The 27,119-nt window shown below is 31.4% G+C and overlaps 1 protein-coding gene across 1 annotated transcript; it reads right to left on the reverse strand.

The window, feature by feature from the left end:
* Nucleotides 1-1,677: 1,677 nt before the first annotated feature.
* LOC131028407 (E3 ubiquitin-protein ligase AIP2-like) lies at nt 1,678-20,806 on the reverse strand. The gene is made up of 2 exons (XM_059211123.1): nt 20,281-20,806; nt 1,678-2,147 (listed from the first exon to the last, which is right to left on the reverse strand). The coding sequence occupies exons 1-2, from the start codon at nt 20,804-20,806 to the stop codon at nt 1,678-1,680; spliced, it is 996 nt and encodes a 331-aa protein (XP_059067106.1).
* Nucleotides 20,807-27,119: the final 6,313 nt, after the last annotated feature.

Here is a 27,119-nt window from a genome sequence, read left to right on the forward strand (position 1 = left end):
TGACCCAATTAAACAGAGATAAACTACTTTAGTGGGGGAGTGTTGTGCCACAATTAGCTAAGGACATGATGAAAGGAGATGAATACACTAACTAACTGTGCAGCACATTATAATGTAAGTGTGCAGTGTTTTTTAGGTTTTGTATTGCAGTCAACCTGGAAATATTTTTTGTGCCCGATCCCAATATGGAGTGCCTCCCTTCAGAGTGAAACATTATTAATGTTTATATATTTATTTAATATAATTCCAATACTGGCTCAAACCCTAGGGAGCGAGGAAGCCTAGTTTGCTTCGAATTAAGTTGCCCATCTTTATATATATAGAAACTTTCTTAATTTCATTTTTAGATGAAAGTATTTGTTAAAATTATACATATCAATATATGGTTGTCTCTATTAATATTATTTATCTCAGCAATGTTAAACGTCATAAACTTCACAGATTATAATGCAATTAATCAACTGAAATTTATTAATGTTTATATATTTATTTAATATAATTCCAATAATGGCTCAAACCCTAGGGAGCAATGAAGCCTAGTTTGCTTCGACTTAAGTTGCCCATCTTTATATATATAGAAACTTTCTTAATGTCATTTTCAGATAAAAGTATTTGTTAAAATTATACATATCAATATATGGTTGTCCTTACCAATATTATTTATCTCAGCAATGTTAAACCTCATAAACTTCACAGATTATAATGCAATTAATCAACTGAAATTTGTTTCATTCATTATTTTCACTTGTTATCTTATTTCTTAATCAAATGATTGTGAATTTTCTTTTATGTTCACTTGTATGATTAAAATCTTATTCATTAGGAAATAGAGGTGTTACAGTCCTAAAAGTTGACCTTGGTTATTAACACAACTGATAACAAAGGTTGAATCCTTCCCATTTAATTATGCATTGGCAGAGTAAGACTTCAAAAAATTATTCTAAACAACAATATAAACTACTATGCTACGTTTTAACTTTCAGTTCTTTCTTATTTAATTTTTTTTTTCTTATTTGTATTGTTTTAATTTTTCAACTTGAAAACATTTAATCTCTTACTATAAACAAACTAGAATTGTTACATGCCCTTCTCTACAAACGACAAGGGAAGAGTTTGTAGCTTTTATCTACATTCATTACACAATAAAATTCTTCAAATTCATAGAATCTAATTGTAAGGAAAACATTGAATGGTGGTTAAGAAAGAGGATGGTTGTTTCCGAAATGGTAATTGGAGAGATACTTTAAGATATTTAGGTTGAGAAATTCATTATATAATAATGTAATTGTCATTAGACATATTCCAATGGAAACTAATTAACAAACTCTTTCTCTCTACCTACTATAATGACATCTTAGAGTCTCATAGACTCTAGCCATATCCTTAAACAAGTAAATTATTATATAAACTCATATTAAATTCATGGATTCTTATCATATAACACAAAATGACAACAGACAACACAATATCAAAATTTTTACATGATCACTACAAGAATTAACATGAGATTCACTCAACATCCCATATTATATTTTGTTCCTATCAAATCAGATATTAACGTTCTAAACCTATCTCTATCCTACTTTCTCTCCAAGCCTATGCATCATTGAACTCCAACTATCATGCTATGACCCCTCTCTAATCTCTCCTCCTTCCTCAAAATCTTACAAGACCTCTCTATGCATTATTATAAGTTCTGGATGTGATAAATTCCTCGCTCTGAGAATCTGAAATTCCATTTATCGGACGTACTAAGCGAGTTCTACAGGTGGGACAATTATTACGCCTTTCCAGCCATTGAACAAGGCAGCGAGCATGGAATATGTGAGATTCATGACAAGGCATCTGTCGAGCATCATCCCCCACTTGAAAAGGCTCGGTGCAAATCGAACACTCAGATTCTGCATTGACATGATTGGCTGCAATTATAATTTGAGTTAGCCTCTCCATATCTTCTCTATCAGCTGCCAACTCAACTTCCGAGATCTCAACATGATCGTCTCTAACAGATTGGATAATGAAATTTGTGCCATCAAAATTCTGCTGCAAAGACTGTCGCGAATTAGTGAGCTTTCTGGAATGTTCTGAAGATCTTTTTGTGCCATCGATATGTCGTATTGAAGACTGTCGATAACTTGCCTTAGTCTCTGGCGAAGAGCAGCGTTACCTACTTGTGTGTTGTTGGTATAACTCATATTTTATTACTAACTGAATGACTTCGCTTGTGACTAAGGCTTCCACTGGATTAAGATGTTACTTAAATGCTGTTATAGTACTTTTTAATCCAATTTTCCACTTCAATTGTAAAAATATATTGGCACCAGAGAAAGCGCTGCCAGCCGACCAAGAAATCGAAACCCTTAAGTTTGTGAGAATGGTGAAGCCGTTTGACAATATCATATTATATAGAGGAGGAGACGATGTTAGGTTTGAGTTAATTGAAATTGTGGTTTTCTTAATTTATTTAAAAAAAATATCAATTAGTTTTTAAAGTTATTTAGGGTAATGTTTTTTAATTATTATTATTATTTTTAATTAAAATTATAGTTTTTTAATATATTTTAAAAAATTATCAATTTGGTTTTCTTTAAATATATTATGTTTTTTTAAGTACAAATTTTTTAATTTAGTTTATTAATTTTATTTTTTTTCTCTAAATATATATTAAAAACTAATTTCTAATTTTCTTTTGAAGTTATTTTAAGTTATGTTTTTAGTTTTTTTTGGTTGTTTGTTTTGCTTTTTAAATTTGGGTTGGTAAAAGTAACTAAAGTTGTGTTTTTTAAATTTAGCTTTTTCATTTTTTAATTTGATTTATAAAAAAATCATATTAATATATTATTTAAGGGGTTTTAGTTAATTAATTTAAATATTTAAAGTTTTAGTTGTATCAATGAGACAATTAAAATATTAAAAAATTTAATTGATTTATAGCATTCTTGTTGAACAAGTAGATATGTATTTAGAGTTAGAATAGTGTTAAGATATGTATTTAGTAGTTTGATAATGTATTGTCAATTTATAAATTTTGACAACTACAATAATCTATAATTAGTAAAAAATTATAGTATTATTGTCGTCATATTGCAATTTGTAAATTCAATTGTTAAAGATAAACTCAAACTCTTAAATTAAAAATTATAAACAACACCAAATTTTAAAAGTTAAAAAATAAAATAAAACCTATTAAAAAATGCAAAAAGTAAATATTTAATTCTTTTAAAATTTAACATTTATTAAAAATAAACAAATATTTATAGTTATAAAATTTTTATTTTATATTTTAATGATATTATACAAAATACCCATTCATTAATATTTAAAATTCATCAATATTTTAATTGTGATTGTATTATATGTAAAAATAAAATAGTTATTAAAATATTGTTATTGTTTTTTTTTAAAATAATATTATTTAAATTTTTATTATATATAAATCAATTATTTACATATTATACATATTATAATATAATAATTATTTAAATCTTTTGAATAAAAATAATATATTAATTAAAATTATTTTCTATATAATTATAAAATTTAATATTAATGTTAAAAAAAAATGAATTTAAATTCTAATTTCTAATACATATAATTATCAATGTAATTTTTTTCATTAATGTTTTAAAATATTATAGTTATATAATAATTTGTGTTGACTCTTTTAAAATTCTAATTTTTAATACATATGATTATCATAAGCTTTCATTGAAATTTATTAGTTTCTTTAAACAAATAATAATGATGCGGTTCAGCTTAAGTACTCTGTTTGTTATGCCAGTCATGTTTTCTTAAGCACAATGGTGGCCGATTGTGTCATGATTTTTGGGTCTCACGTTCTGCGCATTGGTTTAGTAAATAAATCATTATGCTTTGCTGGTATAAGGTTGGTGAGTTTCATTGATTGAGTTTGCTGTATGTGAAGCATTTTCCATCATTCAGAGGTGTTATTTGGCTGGATATTCTCTTCGTATGATATTCTCATAATCATATCGTGACAACCCCCGCTCTATTATATATCTTTGATAGATATATAAGTATGGGTCATATTTGTCTGTTTCTTTTTCAGATTATACAATGCTTAGCAGGATGTGGAATATATTGGGCAAAATTGGTGGGTTGTGGATTATTCTAAGAAGTTGGAAAATGCAGTGTTTTGGATGGGGTAAATGGCTTCTTGTCATGTTGTTACTCGTTTGGCTATTCTTATGGACCATTATATGGATTGGTTTCACCCTGTTTCTTGAAGGTTGTCTCCATCTTCTGTTACTTCTTGTGTGGATTGGATTATGTATGCTAACCATTTTTATGTTGTCAGGACTACTTCTCCTTGGTTCCCTCTTCGTTGTGGTTTTTGTTCTCTGCAGATATCTGGACTACTGTGGTGCATAAGGGGATTAATGTTTGGGGATGCTACTAATCTTGGCTGCATTTTTTGAGATGATATCCTCTCTACAGAATTACTAGTACAAGCTTGTTGTAAAAGCTTCCTTTATATCTAATGTAATTGAAATTGTAATCAGGGTTTAGTGGGCTGTATATGGGTTATTGTATTGGGTAGGTAGGCTTATGTTTTTGAGCAAAACTGAGGGGTTTTCTTACTGGTTCTTTCCCCTCATTGCTCTTTGAACCAGTCACCATGTAAAAAAATAATATAATAAATATAATTTTAGTGGTATCATCCACTTTTATCAAAAAAAAAAAAAAAATTTCTTTTTTAATAAAATAAGACAAGAATTAATAAAAAATGGGACTCCTAGTTTTTCTGGCCTTATTAATTTTTTTACCTAGCCCATCGATAAGATCATAATTTAAATAGGTAAACTTACATTTTATGCAGTCATATGGCAAGTTCTTAATGCCGTTTAAGATAGCATTGATTTTATTTGTATAAGGATTAGGTTTTCTTTTATCATTTTAATGATATCATTTATTAAACATATAGAATTGAGAAATTTTTTTAGAAAATTGAATTTTTGATCTATTATTTCCAATATGATTCAATGAGAGTGAAGAAAAATGATAGTTTTATAATTATATACAATATAAAATAAATATGAACTATAGAATTTTTGCTCAAAAAATTTAATTCTAAATGTTGATTAGTTCAATTGGATGAATACAATAGTTCTACCCTGACAAGAACTAATAATTACATGAAATTGAGAAAAACTAGAAATTCCTTATTCATCAATATTAAAACACCATGTGGATAGTATATGCAGGTCATGTAACATGGAGATTATTGATCTGACATAGAGAGAATAGTGCAAAACAATGCTGAAAAATAATTTCCAAATAATAAAGATGAATTATTATCCTCCACCATTCAATGAAGAGTCCATGCACAAATTCCTAAAGCCTATCATAAAGAACTATGAGACAGTAGATAAATTATAAGGGGTCAACCACATGGTGTTGTATGGGACATGTGGTATTATGATAGTTTGTGACATACAATAATATGAGGAATTAAGAATAAAAGAGCTATAAATACTGCAAATTAAACATCCATAATTCCTTGGCATGATGACCAAAACCCTTTCAATTGAGAGTAAATGTTCAAGATTTAAAATGTTTGTTTTTTCAAATGCATTCTGTTTGCACTACCTTTGGCTAAAAACTTCTTGCCCTACCAAAGAAAACAAAAATAGTACGAAAAACAAAACAAAAAAAAATATATTTCTAATTTTAAAAAAATTAGAATTATCGTATCATGTAAATAGTATGTTAGCATGAGTAACTGTATTTAAATTTACATTTTTTTACATATGTAAATATCTTAGAACATACATCAACTTTCACAATGACAATTTGGAGAAATTAGTGGTAAGCGGAGCGGTTGCTTATGAGTCCAAGGGATCAAAAGACTGTGCTCATAAATCCTATAATTAATAGATGTTTTTCAACAAATAGATCAATAGATTTTGATAGAATGAAAGATCCATCCTTAACGATGTGACATACCAAATCATAAAAGATGAGTCAAGGGTAGATGAAAATATAAGGAGCTAAACCAGGCCTGATTTGTAGCTACCCAGATAGAGATTGAGTCTAATGAACTCATCATGACTTCCATTAACAAGGATATATTTTATAGGCAAAGTAGTGTGACCACAATAGTTTTTGGATTGAAGTCATTCATCACAGTTTGGGACACACCCTTGTTAAACCTTTCCATCTGTTGAGATGAATCTGTTTATTGGAGGGGAATTTTTCGAGTATTTGTAAGGTTTCAATGAAGTAATCATTTCTTAAGATGCCCAAAACATGTATCAAACATGCAAAAATCACAAATGTTTTACTCTCCTTGGCCCAAAATTGTAGCCTAAACAACACTTTTACTATTAACTAATTGTTTATATTCCACATTTTACTTATTCTATAGGTCACTTAGCAAGCAAATCTTTCCCCTAAAAAAGAACAAGGACTTTGTTGTTGCCGAGCATCATGCTTTGTTGAATGCTTCCAAATGTTCCTTTGTTGCGGGTCTTTTTCCTCCTTTGCCTGAGGAGTCTCAAAATTGTTTAAGTTCTCTTCCATTGGAAACTATTTTGTAGCTAATGGTGTAATGTTCTCTATTTATGCTACTCCATACACTTTACTATTTTTTCTTTTGTATTTTTATGCATGCTCTCTTGTTTTCTAGACATGTATTCAAAAACATATCATGTATTCTAATGATTTTGAACCATTTAATGCCATGCATGTCATGCTCATTTATTTTTCCTTTTAGGAAGTTTAATATTAATGCAATGCATTTCTTGTGATTGTTTATGTTTAAATTCAATATTGTTTTATTTTTCCCCTTTTCACAACAACCATTGCAATTTCTAATATAAAATTGAACTCAATGGAGCTCAATCACATCAGATGTTTAAAACCAAATAGTGTCCTCAAGCCAAGCATTTTTTAGAATTTCAATGTCTTGTTATAGTTGCATTGTGGTGTAAGTATTTTCTTTACAATGGGTCAAGCAACTGACTTTTTTGAAACACCTATTATCTACAATGAATTTGGACCTTGAGGTAGTCAACACCTTAGGTGTTTGGTCTTTAGGAGTTGGACCAAATTAGTCTCTCTCTCTCACCACAGGCCACAAAATATATTTGGAGGGGTGGATAGGGACTAAATCCACTATGGAGGGTTCACATTGCATGTCAAGCGAACCGGAGGAAACTATAGATAAGAAGTCTACACTACATCATAGAGATCATAAGGTATGCTTCCAAGTATTGCTAGTAGTTTCAATCCATTATCATGTATGATGTAATTTAAATTATGAGTTATGACCATTTGATTTAGTGTTGCTCTGATTGTATGTTATTGGATAACAGTTGTCAAGCATTATATGGAAAAAAAATTGTGTGTAAATTGGGTTCTCTTGGGTTGTCATTACAATGATCTCCAGTCTAAATCATGATCCAACTCTACTATCACTCTTCACTCATCACATTAATTTTCTAAAGCGTTAACTAATAAAAAAAATAGAAAACATTTTTTTAGAGCTTGTATTTAAAAGGATCAATCTAATTCATTTTAGTATCATATAAAAAATTGGATCAAATTAAAAAACACATTTACACATTTGTTTTTTTAACACTATAGATTCAGCCCAAAGTAGAACAATACATTTACACATTTGTGTTTTTAACACTATAGATTTAGCCCAATGATCTTTATCTAAATCACAATCCAACTCTACTGTCATCTTTACCTATCACTATGAAATCTTTGTAAAACTTTGACTGAAGTATAAGGTAGTCATAATTGTCACAGTTGCTTTAAATTGCGAAGTTTTCTTAGCACCACACCTGATATATATGTAGAGATATGTATATGTACATACATACACATACATACACATATATAACATTTCTTGTAATTATATTCTTTTAATGTAAAAATAAATAAAAAATTGATGAAGTGTTTAAAGAATAAAAGGCAAAGGCTCTAAGGATATTCCTAAATAAACTTGTAGATCAAACGTATCAACGATAAAGAAATTTCATATATTTGTGAGAAGTATGCAAATTTCCTCCCATCGGAGTGACGAAGGGCTAAAACAGAGGAAGCAGCAATACCACCAAATGAAAGCTCAGCCATCATATTATTTTATTTAAATTTGAAATGAATGCCTCGGTCTCTGAATATCTTCTCAGTTGCTAAAACGACATTATAAAAATGGCCGGAAAGAAGTAAAAAACGGTAGCGGTTTGTCAGCGTGAGACACATTTCCGATGGAGTTTCCCTCCACAGGAGATAGCCTATCGGCTAAAGATATGTATATGTCGATGAGGACATGCCACGCGAAAGGAAAAAGGTTGGCCACCTTCACTAGTAGTTGATGTTGCTACTATAAACTACAAAAAGGATAAGCGTTAAATAATAAAATATAATAATTAGTGGATAAATGAGACCTATTAATTGTGAACATGTGGTGGCGAAAGGTAAATTAGAGAGAAAATAAATTATCGAGAAAGTTACCCCTCCTTTCAAAAATGGTGTTATAAGAAAAAAATATTAATGAAATTATAAACGAAAATAAATAATAACAAGCAGACTACAAGATGAACAATTTATAAGCATTCATATTTTAATCATGTAAAGCAACCTTCTAAAAATAAAAATAAATATTTAGCAGATATTAGGGTTACGTAACAGATTAAACGAATCTAAATTAACTACAAAATGTTAAAATATTTATATGAAATTCATGGATTGAAATCATCAATTTGTTTTTTAAGTTATTTTGATTGTAATTTTTAATTTGATTTATTTTTTCTATGTTTTTTTTTTCGACTAAAAAGATGGGTACAAGTTTATTAATGCAAGAAGGGCGACACACCTAACAGAGAAAAAAACACATAGCTATGTCAATATCCACTAATAATCCAACAAATGAGACATTTCCGAAGATAATTTCTCCCTATCCTCTCTATTCTAGCCTTGCCTATGATCAGAAGCCCATTTCACCAAACAATTTGCAACTCCATTCCACTCCCTAGGAATGTGACAAAAAGTAATAGATTCCAAGGAGTTGCATAACCAAAGAATCTACCTAATGACCACAGCTAAATGCTAGCTAACCTCATCTAACTGGTGCTCATTTAGGAAAGTCACCATTACCTGAGAATCTGACTGACAAATAATCTGACTCCATCCAAGAACACAACTACACTCCACTGCATGGAAAATGGAAAGAGACTCCATGAGATTATTGGTATGGAAACCCTTATAAATTGAGAAAATAAACTGAATTTATCTAGTGCTATCACGACCAACCCCAACAATACTAGCATGGCTAGGGTTCACCTGAGGTGAACCATTAGTGTTAAGTTTTAAGACTTCCTAAGAAGGAGGGGACACATGACCATCCCTATTAACTCTACACAAAGGATGGTGACATCTATTTATCATGATCTTCCTAAGGTATTGCCCCACAGAAGAAGGAACACCTCCCTAAAGAGAAAAATTGAACCAATTACAGATATCAACATCCCCCAGATCCACACCCCCAACAAACTCACACTTTGCCAAGATACTCTCCTAGAAAGAATGAATAATTCTCCACAAATATTGAATAACCATGGACAGACATCATGGAAAATCCTACGATTCCTTTCCAACCAAATATGTCAAATAATAAAAGAGGGACCAATAGCCCAAGAAACCTAGAGAAAAGAAGTCTTTACAAGAGGCTTGCCCAAACATACCCAAAATCCAACCACAGAGGAAACATGCCAACAGGCCAGGTTCCAAAGTCCCCATCAAAAGTGCCAAATTTCTCTGGAGAAGGAGCACTAAAAGAGAGGTGAGAAACATATTCCTCACTATTACAACACAAAGCAAACATAGAGGGACCATGGAAACCATGTTTGCACAAATTATCCCCAAAAAGACAAAAAAATTGGACAACCAACCACATGAAAAAGTTGCATTTAGGCCAAGAAAATTTACTCCACACATGTTTCCACCAAGGAACCTCCTATGTTCTGTTCTATTTGGTTGGAGTTTTATGGTTTTAAATATTATTTTTCAGTTGGGAATTAGTTTCACATTCCCGTGAATGACTTTTGAGAGGTGGCTTTTGGAGTGTGTTTTGGTTTTCATATTTGAGAAGATTTTTGGGAAACATTTTGGGGGATTTTCGAGGGCTTCCTTCATACAAATTTTAAAAAGGGTTTTCATGCTGGAAATAACATATTCTACTATGTATGGAGGAAGTTTGAGGGAGTTTTTATGAGGGCATTTTTGGATTCATTTTAGGCAAGTTTTTAGAGGATTTTCATAAGAGGGGAGGATTTTGAAGATATTTTGGGAGGGATTTTTCTGGAGGGGGTGTGGATTTCTTTGCTAGTGTTTTTATGGCCTGGAGAGTTATTTGGGTTGATTGGTTTTGTGGCCATTAGTGTAATGCCCCGCCAAGAACCCTAAAGGAAAACAATACAACTAGGCAACTAAAGGGTGAAATAATTTTTTTTTTTAAAGATTAAGTTCATTAATTATAACAATTGCACGTTTAATAACACGACGGAAGTCTAACACATGATTTCCTAAGAATTGCCAATGAAGATTAATTCATAGATTATATTAACACCATGGTTAATCCAATTGTCCATTTAATTAGATAAATTAAATACTTAAGATTAAACCTACACATACATCTAAATTTCATAATGGAAGAATCAAAGTATTCCAATGCATTTATTTAACCATATTTCATTTATACATAAGATCAAAGCAACTGAATTAACATACATTCCACTGACACAATATTACAATATCCATAAATATATGCCTTCCAATAATACCACAGATTACAAAGTTACAATATCAAGGTTACATAAAAGTCTGATACAATGACCACAAGGTCTAAACTAAACAATGATCCCGAACATGAGCTGGTACATGAACCACGAACCAAGAAACACCTGCGAAGCCTTTCCTTGCCTAAAGATACAATCCAGAACATCCGATGGGAAGTGGCACTACCACTTGACCATGTGATCCCGAAATGGAACTACCCCACCATGCTAGGAGATAGTAGAAAAACCTCAAGCAAGCAAATTAAAACAAGTACAAAAGAACTACAAGACTTTGTAAACATCCATATGACTCAACTCACAAACACTAGTGACTCTAAGGAGAGAGTGTCATCTCATAGCTTAAGATGGATACCATGGTACAACCTCCATAGGTCATGGCTCACTGTCCTAGTAACGTCTCCTGAACCTCCGGTTCCAACTAAGTCTTATGCGGACCCTACCAATCCTTTCATGAAGACAAGGTGGTAAGTATGCCATTCCAGGCCTTCTCGCAACATTATGAGCCTTGTACTAGCACTCACCTATGCATGAGGTACATTATCTTAATTAATATTTATTCTACCCATCCCCTAATCAATTATTAGGTTATCGTTGTTTAACTGGCTTTCGACGGGTTATCCTGCCATCCACTTTAGGCATGGCCACACTCAAAAGCCACTCTCTCTCATAGGACACTAATAGGAAAGGTCTCTCTATGGGAACTCTATGATGAAACAAACAACCATAACTAATCCTGACAAACCACAGGTGAAGGATACACAATCACTAACCCAAGATTGACCATTTGGACAAAACACACAATGGCTCACATCAATAAGGTTATACAACAACACCTGACCAAAGAGATATAATAACATGGGACACAATGACAACTCAACCAGAACTGCAACGGAATTAAGCTTGAGTGCAAACACCATTTACACAAGATCCTAATACTGGCAATCTTTTCTTACAACAACCAAAAGCATAAATAACTTGCAAATAAAGATTTTCCAGATAATAAGAAATTACAACCATTTTAATACAAAGAAATCAATCTTGTCATATGTCCAATAAGGTTTTAAATCAATCACACAAAAATTAATCTCCTAATGTGTATTCAACATAAATATAAAATCTAACAGTTACAAGCTTTTCTAAAAAACACCCAAACTTTAAATTAATTATATATATACATTATATATGTCAACTCATAAATTAATTTTCACAGTATTAAAATAATACTACAGTAATATAATACCCATAATTGAATAAACCTAAATATGAATACACACACACACACACACACACACACACAGACACACACACACACACACACACACACACACACACACACACACACACACATATCATATATTTCATTTAATTTAAAAAAATCAACTTTTAACAACCCTGCATGGAAATCCAAAATATTAAATTACGGTCTGCATGAGAAAACCCAGGGAAGAAATTACACACGGTAGCCCATGCTATGCACGGTAGCCTATGCTACCGCTGATAGCACTGCTACAATAAGTAACACTGCTACCACCGGTAGTAGATGCTACTGTAGGTAGAATACCACCACTGGTAGTACTGCTACTATACGGTAGCCATACTACCATCAGTAGTGGCTACCGAGGTATATTTAAAAAAAAAAAAAAAAAAAATTTAAAATTTTTAAAAAATACATTAACCAGTATATTCTAATTTCAACCAAAAATTCATTTCTAATTAAATTATTTACAGGGAATTAATTAATACATATTTTCTTTCCAAAATAATGTAACAAAATAATTTCCCTTAACTTTTAATATCCTAATAAATTTATTTAATGATTAAATTTATTTCTATGATAACTAAATTATTCCACAGAGATATACAATATTAAAAGGAATTGTCATAGTCAAGTATCGAAACAAAAATCAAACAATAGGGAATATTTTCTCTGGTAATATCATTTCTCCCCAAATCTTGCAATTTTCATGCACAATAAAAATCTTGGCAAAATTTGCCATAAGAACTTTTCCTAATTTTTCTCAAAATTTAATCTACAAACACCCAGGAAACAACTTCTTTCCAAGAAAAAGAATAATCAGATAGGACATGACAAACATCAAAACACACACATTATTCAAAAGATAGAAGAAAAATAAATATTTTCTTTAAAACAAACAATCAATAGAAGCCACCTAACCTGGTATATCTTTCTTGGAAGAAATTTGTAGAAGAGAATCAATCCTTCAACAAGCTTCCAAATAAATTTCTTCACCTAAATCCCTGACCTGTTTCCTGTCTCTCCCTAAAATAAAGACCTATTCCCCTTTTTAAACTAAAATTCTAGGTCGAATATATTTTTCCCAAAAAACATAAATTTAGTAATAAAAGCAATTTTATTTTCTTTTCTAATTTTCTAACAAAAGATCAGTTAACATGCAATAATTAAAAATCATTATTCTTACATTTCTTTTCTCATGCAAATTAATTAATTTTCTAAATACAGAAATTAAAGCAATACTTCAATTCTAATTAATTATTTATTCTTTCATTTATTTATTTATTCTTTTATTTATTTAAAATTCTAGGAAACAATAAATGAAATTAATCTAACTTTTTTTTTTTCACTAAAATTTAAATAAAAATATATTTCTAATATCATGCAGCTTGCAACTTAATTTAATAACTTTTTTTAAATTAACTAAATTTATAATCTCAATGCATAAAATACATAATTCCCAAGAATACCAACTATGAGATAACTCCATAAACTTAATTAATTAATTAAATCCACTAAAACACACAAACTGAACAAACCTCAATAAAATACTCATAAAGAGATCAAATGACAAAATACGAAAGCCAAACAAACTGACGGGATGACCAACCGACAACACCCACAAGAGTGTAACTGAGTAAACTAGGGTCAACTACTACCTCCTCCACTTCCATCAGACAATATAAGGCACACTCAGACCTATGAAGCCAGGTGGAGATGATACCCCGTACCTACCCAGTACTTGTACCTACAATATCCTGCATCACCGAACCACACATACATATATACATTATAGAAAACTCGACATGCACACCGATGAAGGAGAATCGTGACGTTCCCCATCTCACTGGAATGAGTGAAGGAAAATCATCCCCTTGCATCTAATATACTCACAAACACACAACATATAATTACACATTACATATATAAAGTAAAGTGTTAGTACATAGGAATAATCCATAAAATACCATAAATCACAAGTGCTGAAATACTACAAATAAATATGCATCTCATATCTAGATAAAGCATGAAATAATGTCATATAAGTCTGAATAACATGTCATGGTAATGTATCCACTGAAAGTAAATAATAATAAAATATGAGTCTAATAAGTTCAAACGAGTAGGGGTACTACAATTAGGGCTATAAATTCCTGCATCAATTTCTTCTCTTTCTTGTCTTCATTTGTCCCCATTCGAGGTAAGGTTTTGAAAAAAAATTATCCTTTCATTCAAATGATATTGAAATGGAATCATTATGATGTATTTTTTAAATAATTTTTACGTATTATTATTTCTAAAAATGAAGGAATTATTGTGCTTTATTGGCCTATGAAAGTTCCTTGCACACTCCTTTGTTTCTAGATATTTCAAGCATTGTTTTTGGAAATATATTTGTAAAACTTATTAAATGAATTTATTCCCCTTTTTGGGCCTTGTATTATTGTCTATGAAAGGTTTATAGTGTTTAATTTGGTCATATATGGTTCTATAATGGTTTCCCTTTAATTTCATTAAGTTGTTATGAGTTTTGTGAGGTTTGGAGGTGATTTGAGCACTTGGAAAAAAAATTGTTTATTAGACTTGAATGTTCAGTTTATGATGTTCTTTAAAGAATGTATATGGATCTATTTTATTAATGTAGGAAATGTTCCTGATGACTTGTGAGTTCTTTTGTCACCTCTTATTGCTTTGAGATATGTTTTGAATGGTTTCAAGATAGAATGCATACCTAACGATAGACTTAGATCAGATTACTTGTATATGTGATGATATTATTAGTATTCATGAGTATATATGGATTATTATGAATCATATTTTGATGGATGTTGATGTTGTTCCCATGTGTCACTTGTATAGAATCTTTATTTTAGGTAATTACAGTGTTCTACCCTTGTGAGTAGGCTAGTAAGTCCTTGAAATGACCTTTGTCTAAATTCTATCCTTTGAGTTCCCTTGTAAGTGAACACTTAGTTATATGTAGTTTCCCTTCTTTGGTTTCTTGTTGTTTGAGGCCCTTATGTCTATCTCCTAGCATGGGGGGTGGGCCTTTGGGCTCCACATGGTTGAGTGGTTGCCTATCTCCATCGAGTATACATGTCCTTGTTCGAGTGCATGGATGAAATCGTGTATCTTCATGTGATGATTCTTCTAGTGCTTATTGCTTCATACTTTGGATACTATATCTCAAGATTAGATGTTTTAATTGGATATTTCTTGTTGTTCTTGAGTCTTGGATTACTCGTAATTGGAGAATAATGTATTATGATGTAATGAAATAGGAAGCTAAAAATGATAGTTGGTTATCTAGGCTATTAGATTATGTTCCTTTCATGTTCTCTTGTGATATTTATATCTTTTTCACCATGATAAAAGTTTGCCTTAGGAATATGAGTTAGATAATGAATGAATTTAGGATCCTTAACCCTAAATGAGATGTATGCTTGATGAGATATGCTTCTTATAGGATGTTTCATTATTATAAATTAGGATAAGCATTTATGAAAAAAAAAAAAATGATTGGAATGAGTAGATGGTTAATGGCCATACACATATTCTTCATGAGGAATGCCTTAGTCACATATATGCATGTTATAAGGAATGATGGCATGTCATGTTGAGTGATAGAAAATAATGTTAAGGCAATGTGTAATATCGTATTGATCTTGAATTTGGAATTATTGTTCTTGCATTGACCATGATTATGTTTAGTAACATTATTATTCTTTATAGTAACTAAGTAGTGTGATGTGATTATTTGGTTGTTGTATGGTTTTACTAATTCATATATGGATAATGTCATTTATGTATCTTTTATATCTATGTTATACTACATAATGGTGTTAACAAACCTACCTTAGGATGAATGTAACATAGTACTTTGATTTAATGGAACTATCTTAGGCTGGTGTTGTATGGAGTATGAATTAGTATTGGATGACTAATGAATAGATGTTATCTCACTCTTTATTAAGCTGATCTAGGGATGTATCATGATTTACCTAAGTTCCTAGAAAAGTAAACTATAAGATGTTCATTTCAATTTTAGTATATATGCAATGATCATGATATTGTTTTCTCATGTTAAAAGTTTGTTTATCCTTATTTAGTAGACATATTGGAAAAATAAATGTAATCCTTTCTTGTGATGGTTGTTGTTAGTAACAACATTTGGGAACCTAGGAGGACATAGGTGTAAAATGTAAATGATAAGTTCTATTATCTTCCGCTACTACTTTATGAGTAATCAATGGTTTATGTCATTGTTAATAACGCTAGTAACTTAAGATTGTATGTTCATTGGAAATTTATTTATTATTCAAGAGAAACATTAGTGAATGAGAATCATGGTTTTTACTGATGTGTAAAAAAAAAGTCTCTTTTGTTTCCTTTGTCTTTTGTCCTTTGGGTTCCCTGACCAGGTGTTGCATGTAACATTTATAAATTATAATTTTTAATGACAGTCGAATTTAGAATGAAGTCAACAAATCATCATTAGATTACATAATAAGTTGAATACAGATGTATATTCATTTTGGAAATTAGATTTTTTTTAATTAGTTTCTTGTGATTTAGAAAGTTGAGTCACTAGCCATGTTTATTTAATTTACCAGTTGGCTTGGTTGATACCTTTCATCCAATTTAATTTTATCCAATTTGTTCTTTTGGGCATAGTTATAATCATAACTTAAACATAAATAAATATCTTATCATGAAATTTTTATGACATATTGGCCAATATTTTTATATAATGTAAACTAGCTAGTCAATTAGGCATTTGGTAATTCCTTACTGAAAAAATACTATATAATGAACATTTCAAATCTTTTATTTTTTCTTCTTTTGAGTAAAAGGTGCAACTTTTGAGAATTGGTGTCTCAAACTGACTAGTTGAAATCTTGATCAGATGGCATTTGGCTTCTATAGTGAGAAATTTGGCATGACTCTGATCTATCTTGGCGATGTCAAGCAGCAAATGGATTTCGATGTGACTTTGGGTTTTCGTTAGACACTTTGAGTAGTTAACCATAGTCACATCTCTTACTGATGAGCCATTTTTGGTGTAGCTTCTTGTCTTGGTTATGATTTATTATCGATAAGACATTGGAGTGGTCTAGGTGAAGAGTTATTTTCGATGTGACATTGGTGTTTGGTGAGACAATTCAAGTAGTTTTTCAAAGGCATGTCTCTCACTGATGAACTATTTTTTCGATGAGATACTTGATGAGTCTCGACTTGAAGATAAGATTTCACTATGACCTTGGTGTTCAATAAGACTCTTCAAGTTAGTAGCCGAAGTCACATTTCTTGGTGATAAGGTAGGTTTCAGTGAGACTTTGCAGTGGTCTTGGTGAAGAGTTGTTTTCAGTGTGACTTAAGGTTTCGATAAGATAGTCTAAGGTATTAGCCGAAGTAGTAATCCTTCATTGACAAAGATACCTCTTTGATGTAATGCAGACGAGTCTTGACAAAAAGCAAAGATCTTTTCGATGTAACTTGAAGTTTTTGTAAAGATGTTAAGGAAGGATATCAAAGTGATACCCTTTGCCAACAAGGAATATTTTGTTGTACCAGGAGGTCAGTGTTGGTGACAAGGGGATAGATTTTAATATAGCTTTTCTTTTTTTAAAATCCATTTTGAGAGAATGTCGAAGTCTGATTCTTTGCTGATAAGCTTTGAGACTTAGTGGAGACCATAATGTACTTATGTTGACCTACTGAGTTGGGTGCTGATGGTTGGTCCAAGCTAAAGTCTAATGAATTTGATGAGAGTTCATAGAGACAATTCAAAGATCTAGTAAGTTTGATAGTCAGAGCCATGAGGAAACTAAACTAAACCGTTTTAGAACAGAGATATAAATCATCTGTTGAAATGGTTGGTAGGGTTGGTTAGGGATTGGAAGTTGGTCAACTATATGGTTTTGTTGATTACCTAATTGTAGAACATTGTGCTTGTAATCTGTGTGGGATTGAATTCAATCTACTATTTGTAATGCTTCCTGAATAGAGACTCAAAATATACAACTAAGAGATTAATCTGTATGGAATTGCCTTTTTATTGTAATACAAGAGATTGGCTTAGGTCCAATGGGTTTTTTACTTGTAAGGGCTTTCCCACATAAATTCCATGTTTTCTCTATGCTTTTCTGAATTTTTTTTTACTCAGTCATTCTGGAATGTGCATCTTAATGACTGTAATTGAAATTGAAAGTCATCTCTGCTTCTCTCTTTTTTGAATTTAACACTGTGGAAGGTTTTATGCACTCTTCTTACCTTACAACAAGGCAATATTTTTACTAAAGGCTTATGTCATTGCTGAGGTGGGTCTTAAGGGGTGTGAAAAACATCATTGAAATATGAGAAAAAATGAGGTCGAGTAATATTATTTGAAGATCTTGTTTTATGTTTTAATTTAATTTAAAAAATAAATTATTGAAAGTAATGAAGAATAATGATGAACCAAATTTAAGATAAAAACATCTTTTACAAGATATATATAGTTATTATAAATATTTAAATATATATTTTTTTTGTATTTATGAGGAATAAAATATACACTATAAATAATTTTATTTAAAAAATAAAACCGTATTTAAATTATTTAAGTAATTTAAGATTGAAATATTTAATTTTAAATGCTAATTGAAAGGAAAGGAGATGGGATACTGTTTAAATTTTTTAATTATATATAATTTTAAAAATCTATATTTTATTCACTACATATTATATAACTATCTAAATAAATTCAGTTTATTCCTATATACTATTTTGATAAAATATTATCTATTGAATTAATTTTTTTATTTAATATTATATTTTTTTAATGATAGATAGATTATATTTTTTTGTTTTTTTTTATAGGTAATTGGCCGAAGCATGAATAACTTTCGACTAGGCCATAGTAGGGGGCCCATCACTTTAGATGCCCCTATTGGGAATTGAACTTGGATCTCCACAATGAGAACCTAGTGTTTTAACCAGTTAAGCTCAACCCCTTGAACTAGATAGATTATATGTTTAATATTTATTCATGTTTTATATAAATCAGGTTTATATTTATTATTATATATTATGATTAATAATATACATTATAATAAATATAATATATTTTTTAATAGAAGTTTTACATATGATATTAATTTAAATATTGAATATATAATTAGTATTATTTATTCATATTCTTTAATTAAACATATATTTTGATAACGTTTTAAATATTTATTTGTTCCTCTTTAACTCATTTTATGCATATTTAGAAAGTCATTGCAACTAGCACATATATTTCAAATTATTTTATAAATAATAATATCCACTCACACATAAAACTTTTATATTTTTTCCTCTCTATCTCTATCTTTATTTCTCACTCTTCCTCATCTATTTCTTTTTTCAATTATCCGCTCTCCCTATGTATCTATATCTCAATATTTACATCACTTTTATTCCCTCCATCCCTCTTCTATCTCTCTTTCTTTCTTCCTCTCTTTATGTATATATCCACCTCTCTAGTTTTTTTATATATCACCTCCTATATCTTTAGCTTTCTATCTCTCCATCTGCCCCTCTATTAGTATCTCTCTCTCCTCTTCTATCAACATTATTTGCAGGAACTTGACACATTGCATCCTTGTTAATAGTACAATCAACATTTATTTCTGTACTAATTCTAATTTTTTCTCAAATTGATAAATTTTGTAGAGCCATTGTGGTTTTATCTATTCTAAATGAGGTATAACCTAATATCAGTTGCAGCAGTTGCTTACTGGAGAATTCCAACAGATTAAACAAATTAAAATTAAATACAAATTTTATTAACAAGATGATAAAATGTTATATATAGAATTCTTGCATAACAAACTGCAAAGTTTATCATCTTTCATGAATAGATGATATGATATTCTATCTCACGAATGCATTACTAAACGGAACTCTCACACACTAAACTTAAAACAGACGGAAATTGTTGATATGATATTCTATCTCACGAATGCATTACTAAATGGAACCACTTAAATCTCACACACTAAACTTAAAACAGACCGGAATTGACAACAACTAATAAACATAAGAAGAAGCTAGGCATTATTAGAGGTTGTGGATCTAACTAATTATCCGGAGTTCCAATAGGAAAAGCTCATGTTGAAGTTGAAGTTATCGATCTGAGTAAGCGAGTTCTACAGATTGGACAAGTATTACGCCTTTCCAGCCATGGAAGGAGGCAGTGAGTATGGAATATGTGGGATTGATGACAAGGCATCTGTCGGGCATCTTCCCCAAGTTGAAAAGGCTCGGTGCAAATCGAACACTCAGATTCTGCATTAACGTGATTGGCTGCAATTATTATTTGAGTTAGCCTCTCCACATCCTCTCTATCAGCTGGGAAATCAACGTGAGAGGACTCGCGAGATTGACGAATTATGCGGCCAACCAGTTGAGCTAAATATCTAAAACTGTTGTAAACTGTGTCAATGGACTCGCGGAAATAATCCCTCTCCGGTAACCCATTAATTTGACTTACAAGGCGATTGAATTGTCGAACTAAAGGAATTATTGAGATTTCCTGAAATGTCTCTAGGTAATTCAGTGGATCGTTACTAACACCAACGGGGAGGGATAATAAAGTTCGTGCCAATGAAATACTGTTCTGAATAGCGTCGTTAGTGTCCGTTAGTTGCTGGAGAAGAGCCCCCACGTTATCTACTTCTGTGTTGCTGGTAGTCATATTTTTTTCCTGAGAGAATGAATTTACTTGTGACTAAGACTTCCACTCGATTCAGATGTTACTTGAATGATTTCATTGTTCTTATGTTTCCAATTTCCCCTTATATTTATAGAAATATATTGCCATTAAAGAAAGCGCTCACAAGATAAATTGAAACGCTTAAATTCATGACAATTGGTGACGACCTTTCGGAAAATAATATTATTCACATGAGTAGACGGGATTATGTTTAATTATGTAAAAATGACTTTTTCTTCCCAATATATTTTTTTCGAAAAGTTTAATCAATTATTTTTTTAACTTGGTTGTTGTGTTTGTCCTATCAAAAAAAATTCTGGGAAAGTTATGAATGGGAAAGGTCAGAGCCTGATCCTCAATATAATTCGAAAGGAACTATATTCCATGAGATGATATCATTTTGAGGCACTCTCTCAGCCAGTCCACGTGCAAGGTCAATACTTCCACATTTTGCATACATGATTGCTAGAGCAGTTGCGACTATATCTATGCCATGTTCCAAAGCTTCCATTCGGCACAGCCATGGAGGGAGGATGCTGCCAAAAGTGTGGAAATCGGATTTACACCAACTAATTGCAATTGCTCAAGGTATCACACCTTAAGAAACAATCTACCTCTGAGGCATATGAGATTCCATGAGACCATGCTTTGTCTAATTTTCAATGACATTCTCAAAGTGATGATGATGAGAGAAAGCTAATGTTAAAAATTTGACAACCATTAGAATGCAGAGATGTCAAAAACACAACAATTTTTTTTTTCGAAAGTATATTGACATCATGACTAATGTTAAAAGAATGTTTTGAATTGTTCAACTGAAATTAAATGAACAACTTTGTTTATGTCTTAGATACAAAAACTTTATCATTTAAAAAAAAACAGATGTAGACTGCTTTGACAGACAACTTTGATCATTCATGAAATTGACTAAAAAATAGATAAGAGCAAGAACAAAATATTAGAGCATTAAATGCAACAATATATCACAGAATGAGACAATCAACAACACATAACACAAAGATTTCCTGAGTGGAAAAACCCTCATGGGGTATAACAAACCACTTGAACCTGTCTTCTTTATTCAATCAAAGAGCATCAACTTTTTACAATGGTGGAGCACAACTCAACACCTCTTATCACAAGTTCCAGTGTTTTACAAGAGCAACAACTCCTTTCAATGAGTTACATAACAAACAGAGTATACTCTAAGGGTCCTATAATTGCAATTAACTGCTACAATCACAACATCCTAATAGTACACAATAGGAGATCTGCATTATAGCCCATTATATGATATATACCGTGAATACCAATATTTGTCATATAAAAGATAATCTCTGTACAAAAATAGAGAATTTATTTTTTTCTCAAAAACTCTTGTTTTTGCAATAGAAAGATATCATAATAAGCTTTCATGAATCTGGAAAGTTTAATGGCAAAAAGCCATTTATAAAAGATAAGAACTAAACACCTGTATAGGGTTTTAAATGCTACTTTGAATCAAATTAGAGTTGTAACACAACAACCTCTTTATTTCCAATGGCAAATTAAATAGTGTGAAAACTATTTCAAACTCTCCTTTATGACATATGTATATTCCCTTGAAAAACCCCTTCAATGTGCTCTACGCATGTTTTTTCAACCTTAAAGAAATGCTTAAAGCTTCATATATATAGAGCAGATAGAAAAACAATGTTAACCTAAGTTTATTGATATCTTCGAATAAGGGTTCCCAACTTTTTGAACCAAAAAATGAGTTATAGGAACTAATTCAATTTCCTTTCAAACAAAAAACCTTTTCTATGCAATCTTGAAAGGAATAAAAATTACTCCGCAACTTTACTCTGTTTCAAAATAACAATCTCTTTCACATTTACTCTTCCAGTTTCAACATCATTACCTCTTTCATGGTGGTTGAAACACAAAATCCATAAAAATCTGCTTTACCTCCACTTTCAGCTCATAACCAGTTCACTAAACATTTGAGAATCCATTATTATCGACCATATTAGAAACCCAAAACAAGATTTTAACAAAAACCCGTTCACTCTGATATCTCAAATGCACCATGGCGGTTAGGGTTTGGGCTTGCCTTTTGGATGAATGAAAATAAACTAGATCTCCCTATTCCCATCGAATAAACTCAACCACTTTTTCAAAACGGATAACAATTTGAAGTCCGCACTAGATGAGGTCCGGGTAATGACAAGTCAACATACTATACTTTGATCTACTCGCATGCCAAAAATGTCATCAGACATATGCTGTTGTGTCAATGTATTTCATGAACTTGCTAGTTAAAATGATCTACCATAAAATTCGCTACTCACATCCACATGAGTTAACCCATACTTTATGTCATGTTCACATATTATGTATTGAATTTCTTGCCTGTACTAGAGAAATCTTATTACCAAGTGTCCTCGGTATGCCTCACAAAAGAAATCTTGTACATTGATACATTGACTAATCAAATGCAAGTCATCGATGCTATCATAAGTGGCATGATAATAACTAAAGAACAAAGTAAAAACCTGATAATATAAACCATGTCGACTTATATTAAGTCGTTTCCACTTTATTAAGTCTCAATATAACTTACTTGTCATGTCAATACTATGGTCCTATTTATAAGAGCCGAGAAAGGCATGATGACATGGGCATTGTAATGAATCAATGAAGTTCCATCTAGATCAAATTGAAGACCTGATTGCACTGTATGAAAGAACACCAAATCAAATAAACATCACCATGAACCTATGAACAACATAGAGTCCTTTCATCTGCACATGTAGTCAAAACATCAGTAACACAAATACATGAAATCTGACCAATGCATTGAATATGCCAAACAATATGCATCATGTACCAAGGAAATTCATGCCAAACTTTGACATCAAGGACAAACAACATAAGGAGAAGCCAACAAACTCCCATTTTGTCCTTGATGGCAAAAACTGAGACATCGAAAAGCTAAGAATGCCAATAAGATGCCAAATACAATATACAAAGAGTGTCAGGCATCCAAAAAGTGCCAAGTGCCAAGAGTACCAAGTATGCCAAAACCAAACTGAAATTTATCCCCCATTTTGGGCACAAGGTCAAAGGGTGAACTAAGCAAAGCTAAGAACCAACTATAGATATAACAAAGAGAAATCAAAATACTATCAAATACAATAGTAGGAGGCTATTATTGGAGAGAAAAGCTCCCCCTGAACCAGTGATGAAAATTATGAGAACTGGGATTGACAGACAACTCCCAATTGTAACTGAAGCCTTTCCAATGCTTATGTGGCCAAGGGATTTGTAAAGAGATCAGCTACGTGAGCTTGAGTAGGAATATACTACAAGGTAACTTTATTAGCCAACACCTTTTCATGAAGAAAGAGTAACTTAATAGCAATGTGTTTTATTCTAGAATGCATAACTGGATTTTTGGACAAACTTATAGCACTAGTATTGTCACAGAATATAGGAATAGGTTTGTTAATAGTAATACCCATATCCAAAAGTTTTTGAGCCATCCAAAGAAACTGAGTACAACAAGATGTAGCAACAATATATTATGCTTCTGCTATAAAAAGAGAGATACAATCTTGTTTCTAGCTATGTCATGCGACAAGACACTCACCAAGAAATAATGCAGCAGCACTGGTGCTTGTTTTGTCATCCAAACAACCAGCCCAATCAGCATTAGTATAATCCATTCAAGTAAAGTTGTCATTTCTAGGATACCAAAGGTCAAAATAAAGAGTACCCTTAATATACTTAAATATTCTTTGCACAGCTGTAAGATGAGACTGTTTAGGAGCAGATTGGAATCTACAAACCATACAGACTGCCTTCATTAAATCAGGTCTTGATGTAGTTAAGTATAATAAACTTCCTAACATGGACCTAAATTCAGTTTGATCAACATCAGATGATTCATCTACTTTAGAGAGTTTACAACCGGTGACCATAGGAGTACTTACTGCATTACAATCAACAATTTGAAACCATTTTATCATTTCTTTTGCATACTCTGTTTGGGATAGAAATATGCCATGTTCACATTGAGAGACTTGAAGACCAATAAAGAATGTTAGTTCACCTAACATTGACATTTCAAATTCAGATTCCATTATCTTAAAAAATTTATTAGATAGTGCATCATTATTGCTACCAAAGATAATCTCATCAACATAAACTTCTACAACTAGGATATCATTACCTTCCTTTTTGATATAAAGATTGTTTTCCACACTACTTCTAATGAAACCATTTGCTGTCAAATGTGAATCAAGTCTTGAGTACCAAGTTCTAGGAGCTTGTTTAAGATCATAAAAGGGTCTTTTTCAGCCTGTAGACATGATTAGGTTTGTCTTGAGCAACAAACTCTTCAGGTTGTTCCATATACACCTCTTTTTCCAAAAAACCATTTAAAAAAGAAGATTTAACATCCATTTGGTATACTTTGAAATTTTTGAAATAATAGTATGCTAAAAATATTCAAATTGACTCAATGCGAGCAATAGGTGCAAAAGTTTCACCAAAATCAAAACCTTCCTATTGAGCATACCCTTTGCACACAAAACCTGCTTTATTTTATATCACCTTGCCACACTCATCTAGTTTGGTCGTGAAAATCCATTTGCCACCAATTAAATTTCTGTTATCAGGTCTTGGGACTAACTCCCAAGTTTTGTTTTTCTCAATTTGGCTAATTTCTTCCTGCATGACTTTCAACCAATAATCATCAGTTAAAGCACCATTGACATTATTAAGCTCAAAATCACTTACTAAACAAAAATGTTCAACAATTTGAGCTTGTTCATCAAGTTTGGCTCTTATTCTTGTTAATATTCCTGCATCTCTATCCCCAATAATTAGATTTTGAGGATGCCTCTTAGTAATAATCCGAGAGGGCGTAGATAGAGGTGTTGTTGCTTTAGAACTTGATGCATTCTCCTGCTGAGAGTTATCTGCTACACTAGATTCAAGAGATCTGCCAAGTGCTAAAGTAGGATCCTTCTCAACATCCTAAACATGATTATCATCTAGAAACACCTTCTCATCGAATGTGACATTTATAGATTCAACAATCTTATTTAGCCTTATATTGAAGCATTTATAGGCTTTACTATGTGTAGAATATCCTAAAAAGATACCCTCATCTGATTTAGATTGAAAACTGCCCAAATTTTCTTCATACTTTTTAATAAAATATTTACAACCAAAAATTTGAAGTATTTAATAATGGCATAATGATCATACCAAAGTTCATATGGAGTGAAATTAGACTTCACTCTAATCTGCACTCTATTTAGGATGTAGGTTGTTGTATGAACAACTTCTTTCCAATACCTATCATGTAACTTAGCTTCATCGAAAATTGTTCTAGCCATTTCTTTCACAATTCTATTCTTTATTTCAACAACCCCATTATGCTGGGGTGTCCTAGCAATAACATACTATCTTTTTATGCCATGATTTTCAAAGTAATCAATAAACTCCTGAGAGGTAAATACACCTCCTTTATCAGATCTCAAGAATTTAAGTTTAAACTCTGATTCCTTTTCAACCATTTTGTGAAATATTTTAAATCTTTCAAAGGATTATGATTTGTATCTAGGGAAGGTTACCCAAATCATTCTAGTGTAGTCATCGACAAATAGCATGAAATTTTTTTTACCATTGATAGAACTTGTCCTAGTGGGACCACATAGACAAGTGTGAACAAGTTGTAAAGTTTAGTAGAGGAGTGTTCCTTAGATTTGGAACTCACTTTTGCTTTGCTTTCCTTTCATACACCTTGAACAAACAACATTGTCAAGCTTACTAAGCACTAGTAAACCTCTTACATTCTGATATTTACTGATTCTAACTAGATTCTCAAAAATTATGTGGCCCAAACATTTGTGCCATAGTCAATTTTCCTCTACTTCACCCATAAGACACATACCTTCATTTCTTTCATGGTTGGATGAGTCAAGTAGATTATATATGTTACCATGTGTCCTTAATCCTATTGCAAATATTTTACCAGACTTAGTTTTGATTGCACAACCTTGAGAGTTGAATGAGATACTATATCCACTATCACATATTTTACTAACACTTAAGAGATTGTGTTTAAGACCTTCTGCATAATACACATCATGAATAGGTGTATCATCATTAAGAAGTAAAGACCCTCTAACCTTTATTTGAATCTGTGAGTTGTCACCAAACTTTACAAAACCACCAACATAGTCTTCAAGTTTCAAGAAATTGTCTTTGTCCCCTGTCATGTAGTTGGAGCAACCACTATCAA

The sequence above is a fragment of the Cryptomeria japonica genome, chromosome 1 (genome assembly GCF_030272615.1).
Source record: "Cryptomeria japonica chromosome 1, Sugi_1.0, whole genome shotgun sequence".
Taxonomy (NCBI): domain Eukaryota; kingdom Viridiplantae; phylum Streptophyta; class Pinopsida; order Cupressales; family Cupressaceae; genus Cryptomeria; species Cryptomeria japonica.